The sequence below is a fragment of the Sparus aurata genome, chromosome 18 (assembly GCF_900880675.1).
Source record: "Sparus aurata chromosome 18, fSpaAur1.1, whole genome shotgun sequence".
In the NCBI taxonomy this organism is placed as follows: Eukaryota; Metazoa; Chordata; class Actinopteri; order Spariformes; family Sparidae; genus Sparus; species Sparus aurata.
In genome coordinates, this window is record NC_044204.1 from 5,887,367 (window position 1) to 5,902,837 (window position 15,471).

The 15,471-nt window shown below is 40.0% G+C and overlaps 1 protein-coding gene across 1 annotated transcript in view; it reads right to left on the bottom strand.

The window, feature by feature from the left end:
• Positions 1 to 3,593: 3,593 nt before the first annotated feature.
• ppargc1b (peroxisome proliferator-activated receptor gamma, coactivator 1 beta) overlaps positions 3,594 to 15,471 on the bottom strand; it is a 97,806-nt gene continuing 85,928 nt past the window's right edge. Inside the window, exons 7-12 of the mRNA XM_030396190.1 lie at positions 14,208 to 14,272; positions 12,753 to 13,410; positions 11,623 to 11,680; positions 11,271 to 11,389; positions 10,068 to 10,195; positions 3,594 to 9,892 (exon numbers count right to left, since the gene is read on the bottom strand). Coding sequence (XP_030252050.1) covers positions 9,801 to 9,892; positions 10,068 to 10,195; positions 11,271 to 11,389; positions 11,623 to 11,680; positions 12,753 to 13,410; positions 14,208 to 14,272 — 1,120 coding nt within the window. The 3' untranslated portion in view covers positions 3,594 to 9,800. The remainder of the gene's footprint in view (positions 9,893 to 10,067; positions 10,196 to 11,270; positions 11,390 to 11,622; positions 11,681 to 12,752; positions 13,411 to 14,207; positions 14,273 to 15,471) is intronic.

Below are 15,471 nucleotides of genomic sequence, written 5' to 3' on the forward strand. Positions count from 1 at the left end.
ATTTTCCTTCATCGTGTGTGCAGATATTGACACATTTATTCTCAACTGCATACATGCGCAACCCTAACATATACTCAGCTGGTAGTTTATTATAGACACCTTCCTTAACTAATGCAGTGTTATCTAGCAGGCTTGCACTATGTCCTCCATGAAGGTTACGATTTTCTGATAATGTTGAAATTGTTGAAACCTTTTGATTCATGGTGTGATAGAAGTAAATTATGTTGAACTAGCAGGTGGTTTCTAATATTAAATCTACATGAATGAAGTCTGCAGGATTATTGTTGGGTTATTCATAATGAGTGAGAGCTGTGTCTGTTTTTCTGAAGTACTTGAAGCGTGTTGATCGTGAGCAGTGTGCTCCACTGAGGCTGTTCCAAAATCTGTTTGTGATATTTATGAACAATCTGTGCCGTCTTAGTCAAGAAGCATCTATGCCGAGGTGATCTTGAGGTTTTATCTTAGCCTTTGTATCTGGAGTTTCAACATTTTCTGCAGGTTATCAGGTTTGTTAAAGATATAATATGTATGCACTTCTGCATTAAAATCAACTAGAACTTTGATATTTATATTTTTTGTTGAGTTTTGTACTGTATATTATCCTAAATGTTTCCAGCTATGTTCAAACCAAGAGAATTCTGTGATTCTGTTCAAGGTAACGGTTGCACATTGCATTAAAATATTGCCTCATCATAACATTGACAAACACTCTGCCCGAGTGAATGGATATATTGTGATCGGCAATGTTGGTTGTCTGACAATGAAAACAACAACTCTCATGATCCCACGCTACCTACGTGTTTTGTTTTGTTGCGATTGAGTATCAGAAATTGGATATTGTGCGTTTAATTGCAAACATTGTTTAATTATGTTAAAATGAATGGTAATTCGGTCAGCAATATGATACTCTCAAGACATATTTGCTGTCGTAAAGAAGTTGTACATAAACACCATTTTCTAGGAGACAGGGCTGGAATCTAAAGGAATCATCTCTGTATCAAATCTGCTTCCATCCATGGAATTGTTTGCTCTAATTTCTATCCTTGCTCCTTGCTTTCTTAAGTCTCAAGGGCTATGAGTATAGATTTTCCTGTTCTCCTTCCTCCTTGTCTCTTTGGGGCATTGTGAAAGATCAATGTTGTTGTGTGTTTTTGCTGGTTTGGTAGTGACAGGAGACCAGAAACCATCAGTACAGCAGTGCTAGTATAAAGTGATGCCCTGTGCACAGACATCATCAGTGCAGTAACTGACATGTGAATCACAGTTTAGCCAGGCGGAAAATTGCAAACGGCCTGTTAATAGGATGATCTTTAACCAGGGAAGACTGGAGAGCGGGGAGTGTCGGTGAAGCTCTCCAAAGCATGATTACATGCGAACACTCAGCTGTATACAAACACATGTAAACAATCAGGTAGGCACAAGGTATGATGTTCTTCAAACTATAATAAGTTCTCTGAGAAACTGACATTTGTTTTTGTTTGTTTGTTAGTGATCCCAGTGACAGATGATTCATTGCAGCAGCTAGTGCAAACAACATACCACAGAGAAACCCTATGATTTACAACCATAACTGGGTACACATAATTATAGAGCGAATGCAATTGTTTTAAAAGCAGAACTGACCTATCGCAGACAAAAGAACATGTTGTGGATGGATACAGTAACGGGAAAAAAAACACCTGTAGACTATCATATCATCTCTACAGCAGCTCTTCAGTATGTAAATACTGTCTTTGAATAGAGGGATATATAATATTGTGATCATAACTTGGCCAATCAAGCGAGATTTCTCAATTTAAGACAGAAGTAGATACCAGTGAAACATAAGTGCGGCTAGCTCCTCAAAACCACTTTATGAATGCTAAGACTGGGCGACAAAATCAAATATCTCAACATCATTGATTGAATACCGGGATATTGATATTGCAACAATATGATATAGTAGATTATTGGCAGAGATGGACAGAGTACTCGACCCTAGTACTTGAGTAAGAGTACAAATACTACTGGTCAAAATTTACTCCGTTACAAGTAAAAGTAGCTCAGTCGACATGTTACTTGAGTAAGAGTAAAAAAGTACTTGCTTTTAAAGGTACTTAAGTATCCAAAAGTACATGCTTTTAAATTTACTTTAAGTAAAAGTAAGAGTAAGAGTAAGAGTACATTTCTTATTTTTCATATCAATGAATTACTCTAATTTTTTCTAAATGAATTTAAGGACCTTTTAACTCTTGTTTCTGAGAATTAACTCTTTGAAACTACCTGCACTGATGTGCTTGCTTTTAGAACCACAATATTATATAAAGCCTGCAGCACCTATAAAAACTAATAAAATGAATGGGATCACAAGAGGACAGCAGATGTTGCAGATGCAGGTGTTTATTAACAATCATTAAAACTGTAACCAAATGAACCTGCACCGTCCAACTAACTCTCTATCATTTAGCTAAGTTGGGAACTGGAACCCCCTCAAAGACCAATGTTGTCCCCAGACCACTGGTTGAGAATCACTGCTTTACAAAAAACTACATGATACAGCCATTGTCGCGGTTTTGTGTTGACAAAGGCAGTCGAGAGCGTGGCTACTTTGGTGGTATCCTTATGGGGAGGGAGGACTTATTTCCGCTTTTACGTAGATCCCAGTGGAGAGCGTGCACTGTGATAGGTTTCCTTCTTTGACAAACACAGCTTGTGTCTTCTGTATTTTAGAAAAAAAAAAAAAAAAAAAGAGCAGACCTGAAAGTAACGAGTACTTTTCAGCCTTCCTAGAAATTAACTCGAGTAAAAGTAAAAATATTTGTCTTGGAAATGTATTCAAGTAAGAGTAATAAGTACCAAAGAAATCTAATACTCAAGTAAAGTACAAATCCACGAAATTAGTCATGTTTCATCACTGACGGCATCAGGCTCATTTTCTGTATGAGGTACTAAGTTTTGAGTCTGTCACAGATCCAAAGATGTTTTATGTTGTATATAGAGATGACTGGCTTAAACAACTTTTAAACAAAAGCAAACATAACATTTCAGTCAGTAAACTTACAATTGAATTTTTTAGTACTACAGAACAATGTTTGTTTGGCATTGAGGCTCTCACCTCATCACTCCCCACAGATATGTTTAAACTGGGATATTGGTGTGTGACAAGCAAACACAGTAAACCCCTGAGCCTAGCCAGAGGCGGCAGGCGGATGCCTGAGTGGTGGTGGGGCGAAAGAAAATGCGGTCGTACTGATGATGTGCAGCAGCAGCATTGGCAGGCCGAAGAAAGAGAACATCTAATTGTGAAGCTTTTTTTGGTAGATGACTGTGGAGAATGAGGCATGTCACGTGTGTATATGTATAAAATGGGCCAGAGACAGAATGTGGAAAGTTTTGAAAGGTCTATTGTAGTTTCAAGTCGTTTCCCAGGATTTTTTATAATAAGATAAATGGAAAATTAGGCCACTCTTCTCCTTTTAAACTTACCAAATTAAATGTGTTCGACCAATCTTCATTCTGATAATTCTGGTGCAAAAGCAGTAATTTAAAATAAAAACACAAGTTTCTTGCAAGCTCGGTTATTGTTCAAAAAACCACCACATACACAAAAAGAATGCTGTTCATTAGGATTTTATTTTTTGGAGGCAAATCAATGAATATATGTACTTTATACAGTATATGAGGAGCACATCTCTACAGTTTCATAATGTAAACAATCTCTGAAGAGAAATGTATTCAGTTTAAAATGAAGCCATAGTCTTCTGTTTTAAACTATTTACATGAATTAAAATATAATTTATAACATCAGATACTTCCGCTTCTATGAAACTAGATTTTAACAATTCAAAAATACTGAAATGCCTTTGTCTCCACATTCTCAAGACATATGAAATCACACAAAACGGAGAAATAACACCATTTAAAGACATCCAAACTAAGTGGCGTATAAATAAAAAAAAGAAGAAACGCGAAATAAAACCAACATATGTAAAAATATAAAATCTCACTAGCAGTATTTACCTTTTTTGTTTTTACCAAAAACTAAGTTAAAAAAGAAACAAAAAAAAATCATTTGTGAATTTGATAGTCATTAGATGTAAATAGACAATAAAATCAATAATAATGAAAAACAACAAAAACAATGTATGCCCTTACGTCAAAAGATTTTCCTCCACCAAAAAAAATCACCCACTCACATTTAGCAGATTTTGACAGTTTGCAGTCCCTACTAGGTGCCTACTTGACATCACTATTGCCATCAAGTTTGACAGATTACCCATTATTTTCTGTGTATTGTACAACTGTTGAAATGTGACACAATCATTTTATGCAGAAGTGGAATCTGAAGCCAAAGTCAGGCTTATATTGCAAGCACTTCTGTCCTGATAGGGGCAAAATTTGATGGTGTAGCTAGCTGACAGATACATTGTTTTCCAAACTAAAGAAATGGTAAGTGACATAAAAACAAAAGTGTTTTCAGTGGGCCATGGCATTGGAAACATGACATCTATAAAACTGAATCCGACATGGCCGTTGAAAAATATTTTTCGCAAGCCGTCGCGAGCCATGCTCTTTATTGTTGAAGTTTTATTTTTTGGTCAACTTGCCTATCAAGTTTTATGGTTTTCTTGCCATTTTCCATTTTTTTTTAAAATGAAGAGTGGAAAGAAAGGTATTGCATTCTGACGAGGGTATTTCCCTTTGGAAGTTTTTTTTTTTTTTTTTTTTTTACTTTTTCTTTTATTATTTGGATTTGTTGTCCATCGACCTAGGACCTAGACCAAAGCGGACAGCGGTATCATCATGTTGAAATGTGTCAACGTGTTCTCAAAACACTTAGGAGAATGGTCAACATCAAAGTTTTCTATAAGAAAGTATATAATTATCTAGATATCTACACAAACACACAAATATATATTCATATATATGTATATACCTTTTTATAATATGGCTATTGAAAAAAGTTTTAATTACGTCAGTAATTATTTAATAATAAACCACATTGGATTGGAAAGGAGTTGAAACAGTAATAATAAAAGCTAGTGGTAGCTTCATTTCCCCACCCCCAATTGATTTTTAAGGCTTGCCATGATGAAAAATGGGGTTGTTTTGATGTCATTCACCTCTACAGTAATGGAGGTACCCTCACAGACACAGTGGAGGCCACTGTAGAAATCCCATAACACGCTGCAGTCGCAAGATTTTCTCAGTCCGTCCCCATCAGAGAAACTGTCATATAGGTTGAATGTGAAAGCAGCATATTACAACCCATATTTATGTTTCTAGTTAGGAGGCAACCTCTAGTGGCCGTAGTAATTATTACTGTTGCAAAGGGGGAAGTCAGGTGACGGAGTATAAAGAGCGACAGTCTGCATAGGGTGGCAGTTTGGGTGGATCGTTGGGCTACACAAGCATAGGACTTTCATTTAGAAGACTATACATGTCTTGTGTCAAACCAAAAGTCAACGATGAGTTATTTTATCTTTGTAACACCCTGCCGAGATAACTGTCTTCCATCACCAGCGAACGGAGCAGTTAGATGAAGTCACAATGTTCAGATGCTACAGGGATCACGGACCGATGACGATGGACGATACCCTGTTATCTGTCCTGGTTGAGTAGTGCATTATCTAACAAACATAAAAACTCTCATGCCACTCAGCAGGTTGGACCATTATCCAACTCTGAATGTAATTTATTTTAATCCAAATGCCTCCTATTTGGGATGAAGCAAGGGTGCAGCAGTGAAACTGGGACTTCTACAGTACCTACCTCATCCGTATCAACTAGTCTGAAACTTTAAACGGGTCAAACCAGCAATAACTGTATTTTTTTCTAATCTTTTCCTCCCTCCCACATTTCATTACCAGAGTCATATATGGATAGTTATTAGCTGTTACTGTAATATACGTAAGTGTTCAGTGCAACTCAGATTTAAACAAACCTGTGCACTATCAAAATGTGGTAATAACATAGTTACGACAGCTTCCTTTCAATGAGAAGAAAATATTGTGAAGGTATTTCACTACTTGGGACGTTATTTGTGCAAGAGTATATTAGTACAATTTGTTTCGTATATGTGTTATGTGTTTATGACACAACTGACCACATTCTTCCTGTAGTTTGTTTTTATGATTTTTTTTGTGTTTAACAGCAGTCTACATACAGTACAGTATAGCCTATTGAATCCGCAGCTCAAAGATTACCCATGTTGCAGTTCCACAACCAACCACACACTGTACATTATTACCTCGGGTTTTTCGGAAAGGCTGTGTTAAAGATAAGATTATTATGTATTGCATTTCAAATTGCTTTTTAAGAAAACAGGAAAAAAAAAACATTTCAAAATATTTAGTCATTTCATAAACAGCAAAGAAATAGAACCTTCTAGTGTGATAGTCTAAAGGGATACTTGGATCTTTTTTGTCTTTCTTTTACAACAGTGTTGGACTTTAGCGTGAAGTCATTTCAACTTAATTTTTTCCCTTCATTTCCTCCCTGTACTGAACAAACATTAAATCATTGGAACAGAAATAGACCTGAACATCTCCTGTCTGATTAGCAATCAACTGTGACCCGCCACCTTTTAAAAAAACACACAATACATTTTATGTTTACAACGAGGCATAGTGCTATGTACACATTTTATATTCATATATTATAATATATTTTCTTTTTTAATATGTAAACCAGCACATTCTCTCACTTTTTAGTAGTATACATACTAAGCACAAATACTCATTCAGTTGTTTGCGATTAGGTTTGTTGTAATTTCTACTTTTTTTTTTTTTTCCTTTTTAGAAGTTGACACCTTGTTTCTCAATCAGTATGTATAGCACTAAATTGTTTTTGTTAGATTTGGACATCAGTGAGCCTGGAGAAGATGCATCGCTCCAGGCCACTTCACTCGCTGTTATTTTTTTAACACTGAATAAGGCGCCTTTGTACTTAGTGTGCGTTCCTAATAAAGTCAAAGGAGAATCGAGTGATGTAAACATTCAATTTTTTGTGTGTGTTACCAAGGAGTTGATTAGATAGAGAAACGACAAGGAAGAGGTTGAGGAAAGAGGGATTATCTGCTAAAAAGCAGGGTTTTGGAGAGACCTGGAGACTAGGCCTTCAACCCACCGAGAGACAGAAAGCGATAGAGTTAAAGTTAGCAAAAGAGTCGGGCTGCATTTTATTGAAACTCCCGGGAAAGGAGGGGAGGAACAGGTAAATCGGTAGGAATGGTGAGTCCTTGGAGGAAACGAGAAAATAAGGGCAGGGGGTAGAGGATTGGGAATCTTCTGCTCCAAGTGGACCAACCAGCCACCAAGCCACAGTTCAGCCCCTCCTGTCCCCTCCTAACCGACCCGCAAGCGTCAGCAGTGTCCGACTCAAACACGAGACAAAGACAAAACACTCAGTTACACAAGGACACAAGATTGAGACTCCAAGAAACGGACACGCTTAAAACCGTTAGGAGGCAAGCGAAGGAAAGGGTTAGAGAGAGAGACAGAGAGACAGAGAGCGAGAGACAGAAAGAGAGAGAGATAGAGAGAGAGAGATTATTCCTCCCATGAGGGGCTTAGTGGTAGAAGGAGTCATAGTATAAAAAAAAATCAAACACCAACCCCAAAACTACCCATAACCACCCATCAGCTGGGGAACCCCTCACACAGAGAACATTTCTGACAACAAAAGAAAAACATATAGGGATGGATGTGAGGTAGAGATGCTCAGCTGATACAGTACCTCCCAGACAAGAAATCAGTTTCTCGTCCGAAACTTATCATTACTTACAAGCCCACCCCTCGCTCCTTCCCTGGCTGTGTTGCAGGCAGCGGTGTGGTGCCACGAGATTGGCAGGCTTGGAGGCTCTCTCCCTTTTTTCACGGCGGGTGCTACTGGCTGCGTCAGGGAATGTAAATTAGGCACTACCCGGACTGCACTTCACGCCAGAATCAGTCACATGCAGTCAGCCGAATGACTAAGCAAGTCTACCTTTTTTTTTTTAAAAAAAGCACCAAAAAGCTCCACAATCTTTGGGCAAGCAGAATGGGGAAAACACAATAGATTCAGATACATTCAGATTCTTGAATACATTCCATTTGAACCGGCAGATTCATCTTCTAGAAATTAAAATATTCAGTGGGACTACGGGGAGCAAATTGGCCTTTTCTTGTACTTTGAAACCCAACGTCAAGCACTAATCACACAATGAAATAAAGATTCATGGGCAATCCAAATATTTCACTTACAGGACTTCGCACTGTAACGGCTGATAGACTTTACGTGAAGAAAATCGGACTGGACTAGGTGCGGTTGTGATGAATTCATACTGAGCTCATTACTGAAAGTGCCAATTGCTACCAACTTTATTTCCCCATTTTCTTCCTGCTTGCTGCAGTCCAAATGTAAACAGTAACTGTTGCATTGGCTGTGGCATTCGGGGGTGTCATTAGGCTGCAGCCTTTATTGGATACATGTTCAGTGGGACCCTATGAGAGATGCATCAAGACCCTGCACGATGTGGAGAAAATTCACCTGGGATAAACCGTGTAACCCAAACATTTTATTTGTAAAAATGGACAACCCATTGTCTGAATGGAAAGGTTAAAAGCTACATTTTATCTTTTCAATAACTCTACTAAGTGTTCGATAACAATGGTCCTCTATATTTTGGAATATATTTTAAGGACGCTTTGAACCACAGAAATGTTATTTTTTTTCTAATTAAGTGACACGGATTTTGAAAAAGCAGATCTCAATTGGGATCCTATTTAATCTTATTTTGTAGCCAGTTCACAAGATGTACGTACAAAAAAATTCAACAACTTAACCATTTAAATGTTTTTCAAATAAATGATTTATTTTGGAAACTTTTTTTCCGGTGAAATTTCTCCTTGGACCAAGTCAGTGTCTTGATGCATTAACGCCTATCAAACAGAGCCTGCAGCAGCCAGTAGCAGAAGCCAGAATAGTCAGCATGGCAGAGTTAGAGATTAGAGTCAAAAGGGGGAAAGTGGAGGACAGCAGAGACATTTACCTCCTTACAGTGCATAGATCAAATCAAGGAAGCACTACAATTACAAAAAAGAAAAAAACATGATTTTTTTCTTCTTCATTTTAGATTTGTAAACTTTATCAGTCATCAAATGATTACGTTAAATGTTTTCTTTATATACTCTTTGTCCATAACGCACACACAATAGATTTTTAAAATTTATAACATCCACAATTTTTCGCTAAAACAAAGCAGTTTTTTTTTTTTTTTCTGGTTATACAACCGCACAACTTCATGGCAAACATAGCTTGCAGGTTCACCACCCGTAACCGGAAAGAGGGAGTTTTTTTTCCTTTTTTTCTTACAAAACAAACAGAACAAAGAACACGCACACGCAGAAACACACACCACGACGACCAACGCAACGCAGGAATAGCAAGGATTTGCTACAGAGGTCTCTCATGCCCGCTCTCCCAAGGCGGGGCGATGATGTCACCAACACAGACAGCTTTGTTATTGTTGTTCAGCAGACGGCTGATTGTTAATCGTTTGTAGTTGTTGTACCATTGCTGTTAAACGTCCTACTTCCTCCATTGTCCCTTCACTCCTTTAAACTCTCAGTGGCGTCCTCGTTTTTAAGCAGTATCCTCCGGTGAAAGAAACTTAAAAAACAAGGTCCTTATCGTTACTTTATTCCAATGGTAAAAATGTAAACATTTTGCGAGGTTGCCTTGTGTGGAGGTACTGAGAGGCCTGTCTGAGGGCAGAGCCGTGTAGTCGGAGGCTTGTTGCTGCAGTTTACTAAGGCTGGCCAGTCAGGGGCACTGTGCGGTCAGCGGTGCAGGGACTTCTGGGCCTCCTTAAGCAGTGTGTCAAAGTCCAGTGCATCGTACTTGCTCTTTACAGGGCCCGGACCTGCCTCATCTACAGGACGGAACACACACACACACAAAAAAAAGTCAAATTGCAAATCTTTGATTTATCCCAAAATGCTTTGATATGGTAGGTTGGGTCCGCCGCATTCACAAAGCAGGCAGTTGTCATGTTAGTTTATTGTTTGGGGCTTTTCAAATTCTGTCACAGTGTGTATATTCATTACCAAGATCTATGTAGCGTTTCCTTGTCAGCCTCCTTAGGCCCGCAGGTCCATTCTGGAAAACAGTCTCCCGCTCTCTCCAGTGTCTTTGAACCCCAGGCTGGCGGATCTTTATCACCCCACAGCGCTCCCTACAAACACACAGGTAGACACACAGAGATGCATTCAAAAATTGACAGTTGAGCTTTCAGGCGATGAAGAAGGTATATACTGGCACCATGAAAGATGGAGAAATTCATAGTATAATAATTCATCATGCATCATAATCAGTGTACTCATGGATAGTACTGATCAGATACAGACACGCTGTAGATGTTACTGGTTTGATTTATTCCTGGACTGTGTATTTTAATGCATTTTAAAAGAACAAATGTCTAAAATAAGTGAAAAGACAGATGTTTGGGCTTGTCTGCAACAAGCAGAGGACAGAGGGCACCCTCATTAACTTTTTAAAGTCATATTTAATGAATCCTCATGGGGAAGTTTGTCCTCTATAACTGACCCATCCTAACTATTTAGGAGCAGTGGCCAGCAACAGTACAAAGCCCAGGGACCAACTCCTGTTCTGAGGTCAGTGCCTTGGTCAAGGCGAAGAATTCCTGTTGTCTATTGTTTGATTTTTTTTTTGTTATAGTGTAAAGAACCCAAAGTGCCTGGGGACTGTTGTAAGTGCAAGACAATTATCACTCAGCGGTTATCTGTATTTCAGTACTGGGTTGAAAAGGTGTAATATGTAAGAAGTGGCCAGAATTCCAAGGTAGATCCAAAACTATAGGAGGAATAATCACAAACTGCTGCTCAGTATGCTCCATGTTGGGACAGAATCTCAATGGCTCAAACTGGTGCAATAGTTATTACAATGTAGTTTGCATTATTACAACTAGGCCTGACTTTGTATTTCAGGCAAGAGATAGTGGTTTGAAGGATTCTGTTTTTGTCATTTTCAGTTCTGTAGAAGACCTTTAAAAAAAGATGAACCTGAGGAACACATACTTTACCAAGGCCATGAACATTTCAAGTCTCAATCTAGTATGAACTAATGACATTGCAGCATTATCTGACTACAATGCTTCCACCTAATTATAAAATCATGCACACAAACTGTGAAAAAAACACCCCAAAAAACAGGTTAACTCTATCTTCAGAAAAGTTCCCATCCACTATCTCCTCGCTTCAGATCAAAGAAATCCAGATCAGTACACTTACTCGTTGCAGATGATGACTTTGCAGTCCTCTGCTTTGCCGAAAACCTGGAAGCGTTTCCTCAGCATGTTCTGGGTCACGCTGGTTGGCAGGTTGTGGATGTAAAACACCTGGCAGTTGTCCTAGCAACAGGGAAACCATGGCAACAGTCAGGACAAAGGACAATACGGAATACAGATGGATGTGGAAACTAAAGCAGGAAGGCTGAGTGTCAGGCCGAAACACTGTCTTCATTTACATGTAGAATATTATTCTGATCTTGCATCTGACGAAAGATTATATCCTTGTTTTTCATGTACAGTTACATGTACGATTAGATTATCTTTTTTTGGGGGGGGGGGGGGGTTCTTTGTACCTCATCAGACTTGGCTTTGTTCCTTTGCTTGTCGTCGGGACAGTTCTCCGAGTTCTCACTAATAGAGGACGAGGAAGAGAGAGAGAGAGAGAGAGAGAGAGAGAGAGAGAGAGAGAGAGGAGAGAAGGATAGTAAGTGAGATAAGGACGGACACAAGGTGAAACTGAAATGTCAGACATGAGGAAACAGGTGAAACTGCGGCAAAAAAAGAAGACTTTCTCCCACTGACTGCAGTACAGCAAAGCTGTTCATTATCATCTCTTTCTCTTACATTACCTGCTAGCAGATTACTCTGTCACTGTCCTCTATGTACAGAAATAGTATGACCACTGACCTTCTTCTGTGTGGGACAGTCAAGTAACTGTTACTGACAGAAATGACACTGCAGTCTGTGATTAAAATGTTTACATGAGTTGTTTATAGAACGATTCCAGTCCTATGGATTATGGTGAAGTGATTTATATGCGTGCATCTGCCTCTACTCTTAAGCCCTTGGATGTTGTCTATCACTCTGCTCTTACGTTTCTGACCAGGGATATTTATAACCCTCATCATTGCATCCTGTATAAGTAAAATTCTGTTTGGATGTGATAATTATTTATTTGTGTTTATCTACAAGGCCCTTATTGGTAGGTTGCTATCTTATATCACATCTTCGCCGTGTGTCCCCTGGACCATATCAGACTCGGTCCGATGACTGGATTTCACAACACGTTCCTTGAGTTTGTACTGAGCCAGACTGTTTCTATAGGAGAATCTCACACTATAAGATCTCTTCATTCAAATTTTGCAAAAACACTGTGCTTCTGGCCATTCTTTTTTACAGCTACACAAGAGTAGATTCAGACTGTAGAGTCTGTGTTGTGAAGCAGTTGGTTTGCCGTATGTGGTACAATATGCTGACATAACTATACTCAAGAGTAACTCTTGGATACAATAAACGTCCTTTCAAGAATGAAGAATTGTTCTTTTTCTTTCCCTTTCACTCTCTGAGTTTCATACTGTGTACTACTTGGCGTTCTCTCTGCCACATTCTCTCCGTCCACTGTCTCTATCTGAACTCCACATTTCACTGTTAATCTGATCTCCTCAACCCACATCTTCTCACACTCCTTGTCTCCCTGTCTCACCTGGAGTCTGTCTTGCTGGCGGGGGAGTCAGGACACAGGTGGAGGATGGGCGAGGGTGAGCGGGATGCAGATGAGCGATCCGCCTCTTCCTCTGAGACTGGGGGTGTGGCAGCTGCCGACTGGCAGTCCGATGGCGGCGATGATATCGTCGCTGTTATTGTCTGCTTCTCAAGTGGCTCTGTGACTTCTGACACCAGCCGCCGTTCTCCACCGTCCTTGCCTTTCCCGTCCAATACCTGATCATCGGCTGCCTTTTGCTTTAGGTTGCTAACTCCTTCGCTCCCTCCTTGCGCCTGCAAGATGGCACCCAGCATGGCAGCGCTACGCTTGCGACTCTCCCCGAGGCTGAGCGCACAGTAGTCGTGGTCGCCAAAGCTGTAGTGGGTGTCGCTGTCACCAGCCTGGCCCATGCGCCGCAGTTGGGCATACAGCTCCGTCTGCTCTGGAAGCTTCCGCTGGTGGTGGCCACGGCTCAGCCAGGATGAACCCTTTGTGGCAACGATGGTGTTCGAAGCAGGGTGAACAGACTCGCTGCCACCTCCTCCACCATCACCACTGCTGCCACCACCTGTGACTTCACTGCCCTTTCCTCCCTCTGCAGGTTTGAAGAGCTCATCCTCCACTGGTTTGTGGGGTGGGGTGGTGGGAGGGGTGAGACCTGAGGGGGGAGGGAAGAGATATCCACATGAGCAAGATACAAACTGCGCCAGCCAAGACACAGTCCAACAAAAGCACTAAACCTGAAAGTTTTACAGCAGATGTAATGTGCTAATTATTGACAGCCAAGCCACTGGAAGCATAGAGCGCCAGGTGGGTGCTGGACCACAGGAGCTTTGGACCACCAGTCAGAGATATTTTAAGGCTTACAGCAGGGAGAACCAGCAGGGAATGATGGCATGTAGTGTCATCAGAATGGGCTGAAAGGGGGCCAAGATAATGGCCAACAGAACTGGGTTACGGCAGGGTTAACCCTGGGGTGACAGGTCCCAAACCTGGCTAGAAAAGCACTGTCGTGTTGATGGACTGAGGGCAGACTGGAGGCTACTATGACTCACCATCACCTCTTAAGGCCCAAGGTGGTATTACGAGACGGGACAGGCTTGAGCTACCTAGTTAGCATTCTACCTTCAGTAGTATTTCTGCAACACAATATATAGATATCTTTGACATGAAATCCAAACTGTTATTTCTTTACATTCTGTTAATAAGAGTTATTTTTGAATGTTTTAAATTAACTTGCATAATGGTCCTTTAAGACACTTTCAGCATCTCAAGGAATCTCTAACAATGTTGATGCACAACTTCCTGTCTAATCCCAAACAAAATGAGATTTGGTCCCATGATCTCTGTCCCTTAAGACTGTATCTTTTAGAGCTGTAACCTGCTGACATCAATCAATATTATAATATAGTATATATCCCAACAAACAACTAAGTAAACGTGAGCTGTGTTTACCTGCTGTTCCACACAGATCCACACTGAGTGTTTGCTCAAAAGGCTTGGTGCTGTACTGGGACTCTCTGGTGGTGAAGAGACAACAGAAATCAAAGGGAAGAAAGAGAGAGAGAGAGAGAGGGAGAGAGAAATTAAAGATTGTTGTGTCATGTTGGAAACTGTTGTATTTTTCACATCCGAGTCCACATGAATACAATAACAGCCTTAAAAGGCTCTCAGTAAAACCCTAAAGTAAAAACAGCACAGTTTCAGCTGATGTCTGCTGAATTTGAATTATGCCTCTCCCTGTAAATGGTACTGGCATTTCTCGGAGCTCCTCATTTCTTATCACAACAACCATATGTACTCCGCTGTCCTCTCCCCTATTCTTCTTCTTCTTTCTATTTCTGGCTGTCTGTTTCTCTTTCTCCAGTTGCCATGAAAGGCAGGACCAGTACTGAGTGGATTGGCTTCAGGCAGGGATATTACTTACCCTCCACAGAGAACAGGAGAGTAAAATAAAAAAAATAAAAATAAAATGTTTTGTCTTTTTGGTGAGCGCTTCAGAAGACAGATTCATTTAGAGAATGGATGGATGCCAGGGGTTTATACAGGAAAATCATTCTGCTTTCTGACTGGTTGTAGCTGGAGAAGTTCCAGGGTTTGAGGCTGAATGGGTGGGGAGGTTAATTTGGAAAAGTAAGAGCAGTGAGGGCACTCTGTCTGGCGCAGATTAAAATCCGAGCAAGCTAGCCAAGGTCCTGATTCATTAGGGATGTTGGAATAAAATTGCTGAATCTGGGCTCGGTTTATCTTGTTACAAGTTCAGAATATCATGCAGTTTTATAAGATTATACATGACATGACTACAAACCCTGCTTGCTGATAGGCATTGAAAATGGATCCAGGCTCTCCTTTTGAAGCCTGATGACAGTTTTGTCATTTTGTTCATGTTCTTACACCCTTGGAACTCTTTGGGTGAGATATCTAGGATCTTGTGTGGTGTGGATATTGCTGTCAAAAAGTTATGGTGTACTTACTATAACAATGTTCATTGGTGTTGTGCTGTATGTATCATTTAGTAACTGCTCTGCTACAGTTAACAACAAATCTCCGAGCCAAACACTTCATAGTTTGAAGTGAAACTGTATTAATAATGGACTAGTGCGAGTAAAATACCAGAAATAGGATCAAATCAATTAGTGCAGAATTTTAAAAAATTACAGCAAAGGCGATTAACGCAACAATTTGCATGTTTGCAGGCATTACATTAGTAAAGCTGAAA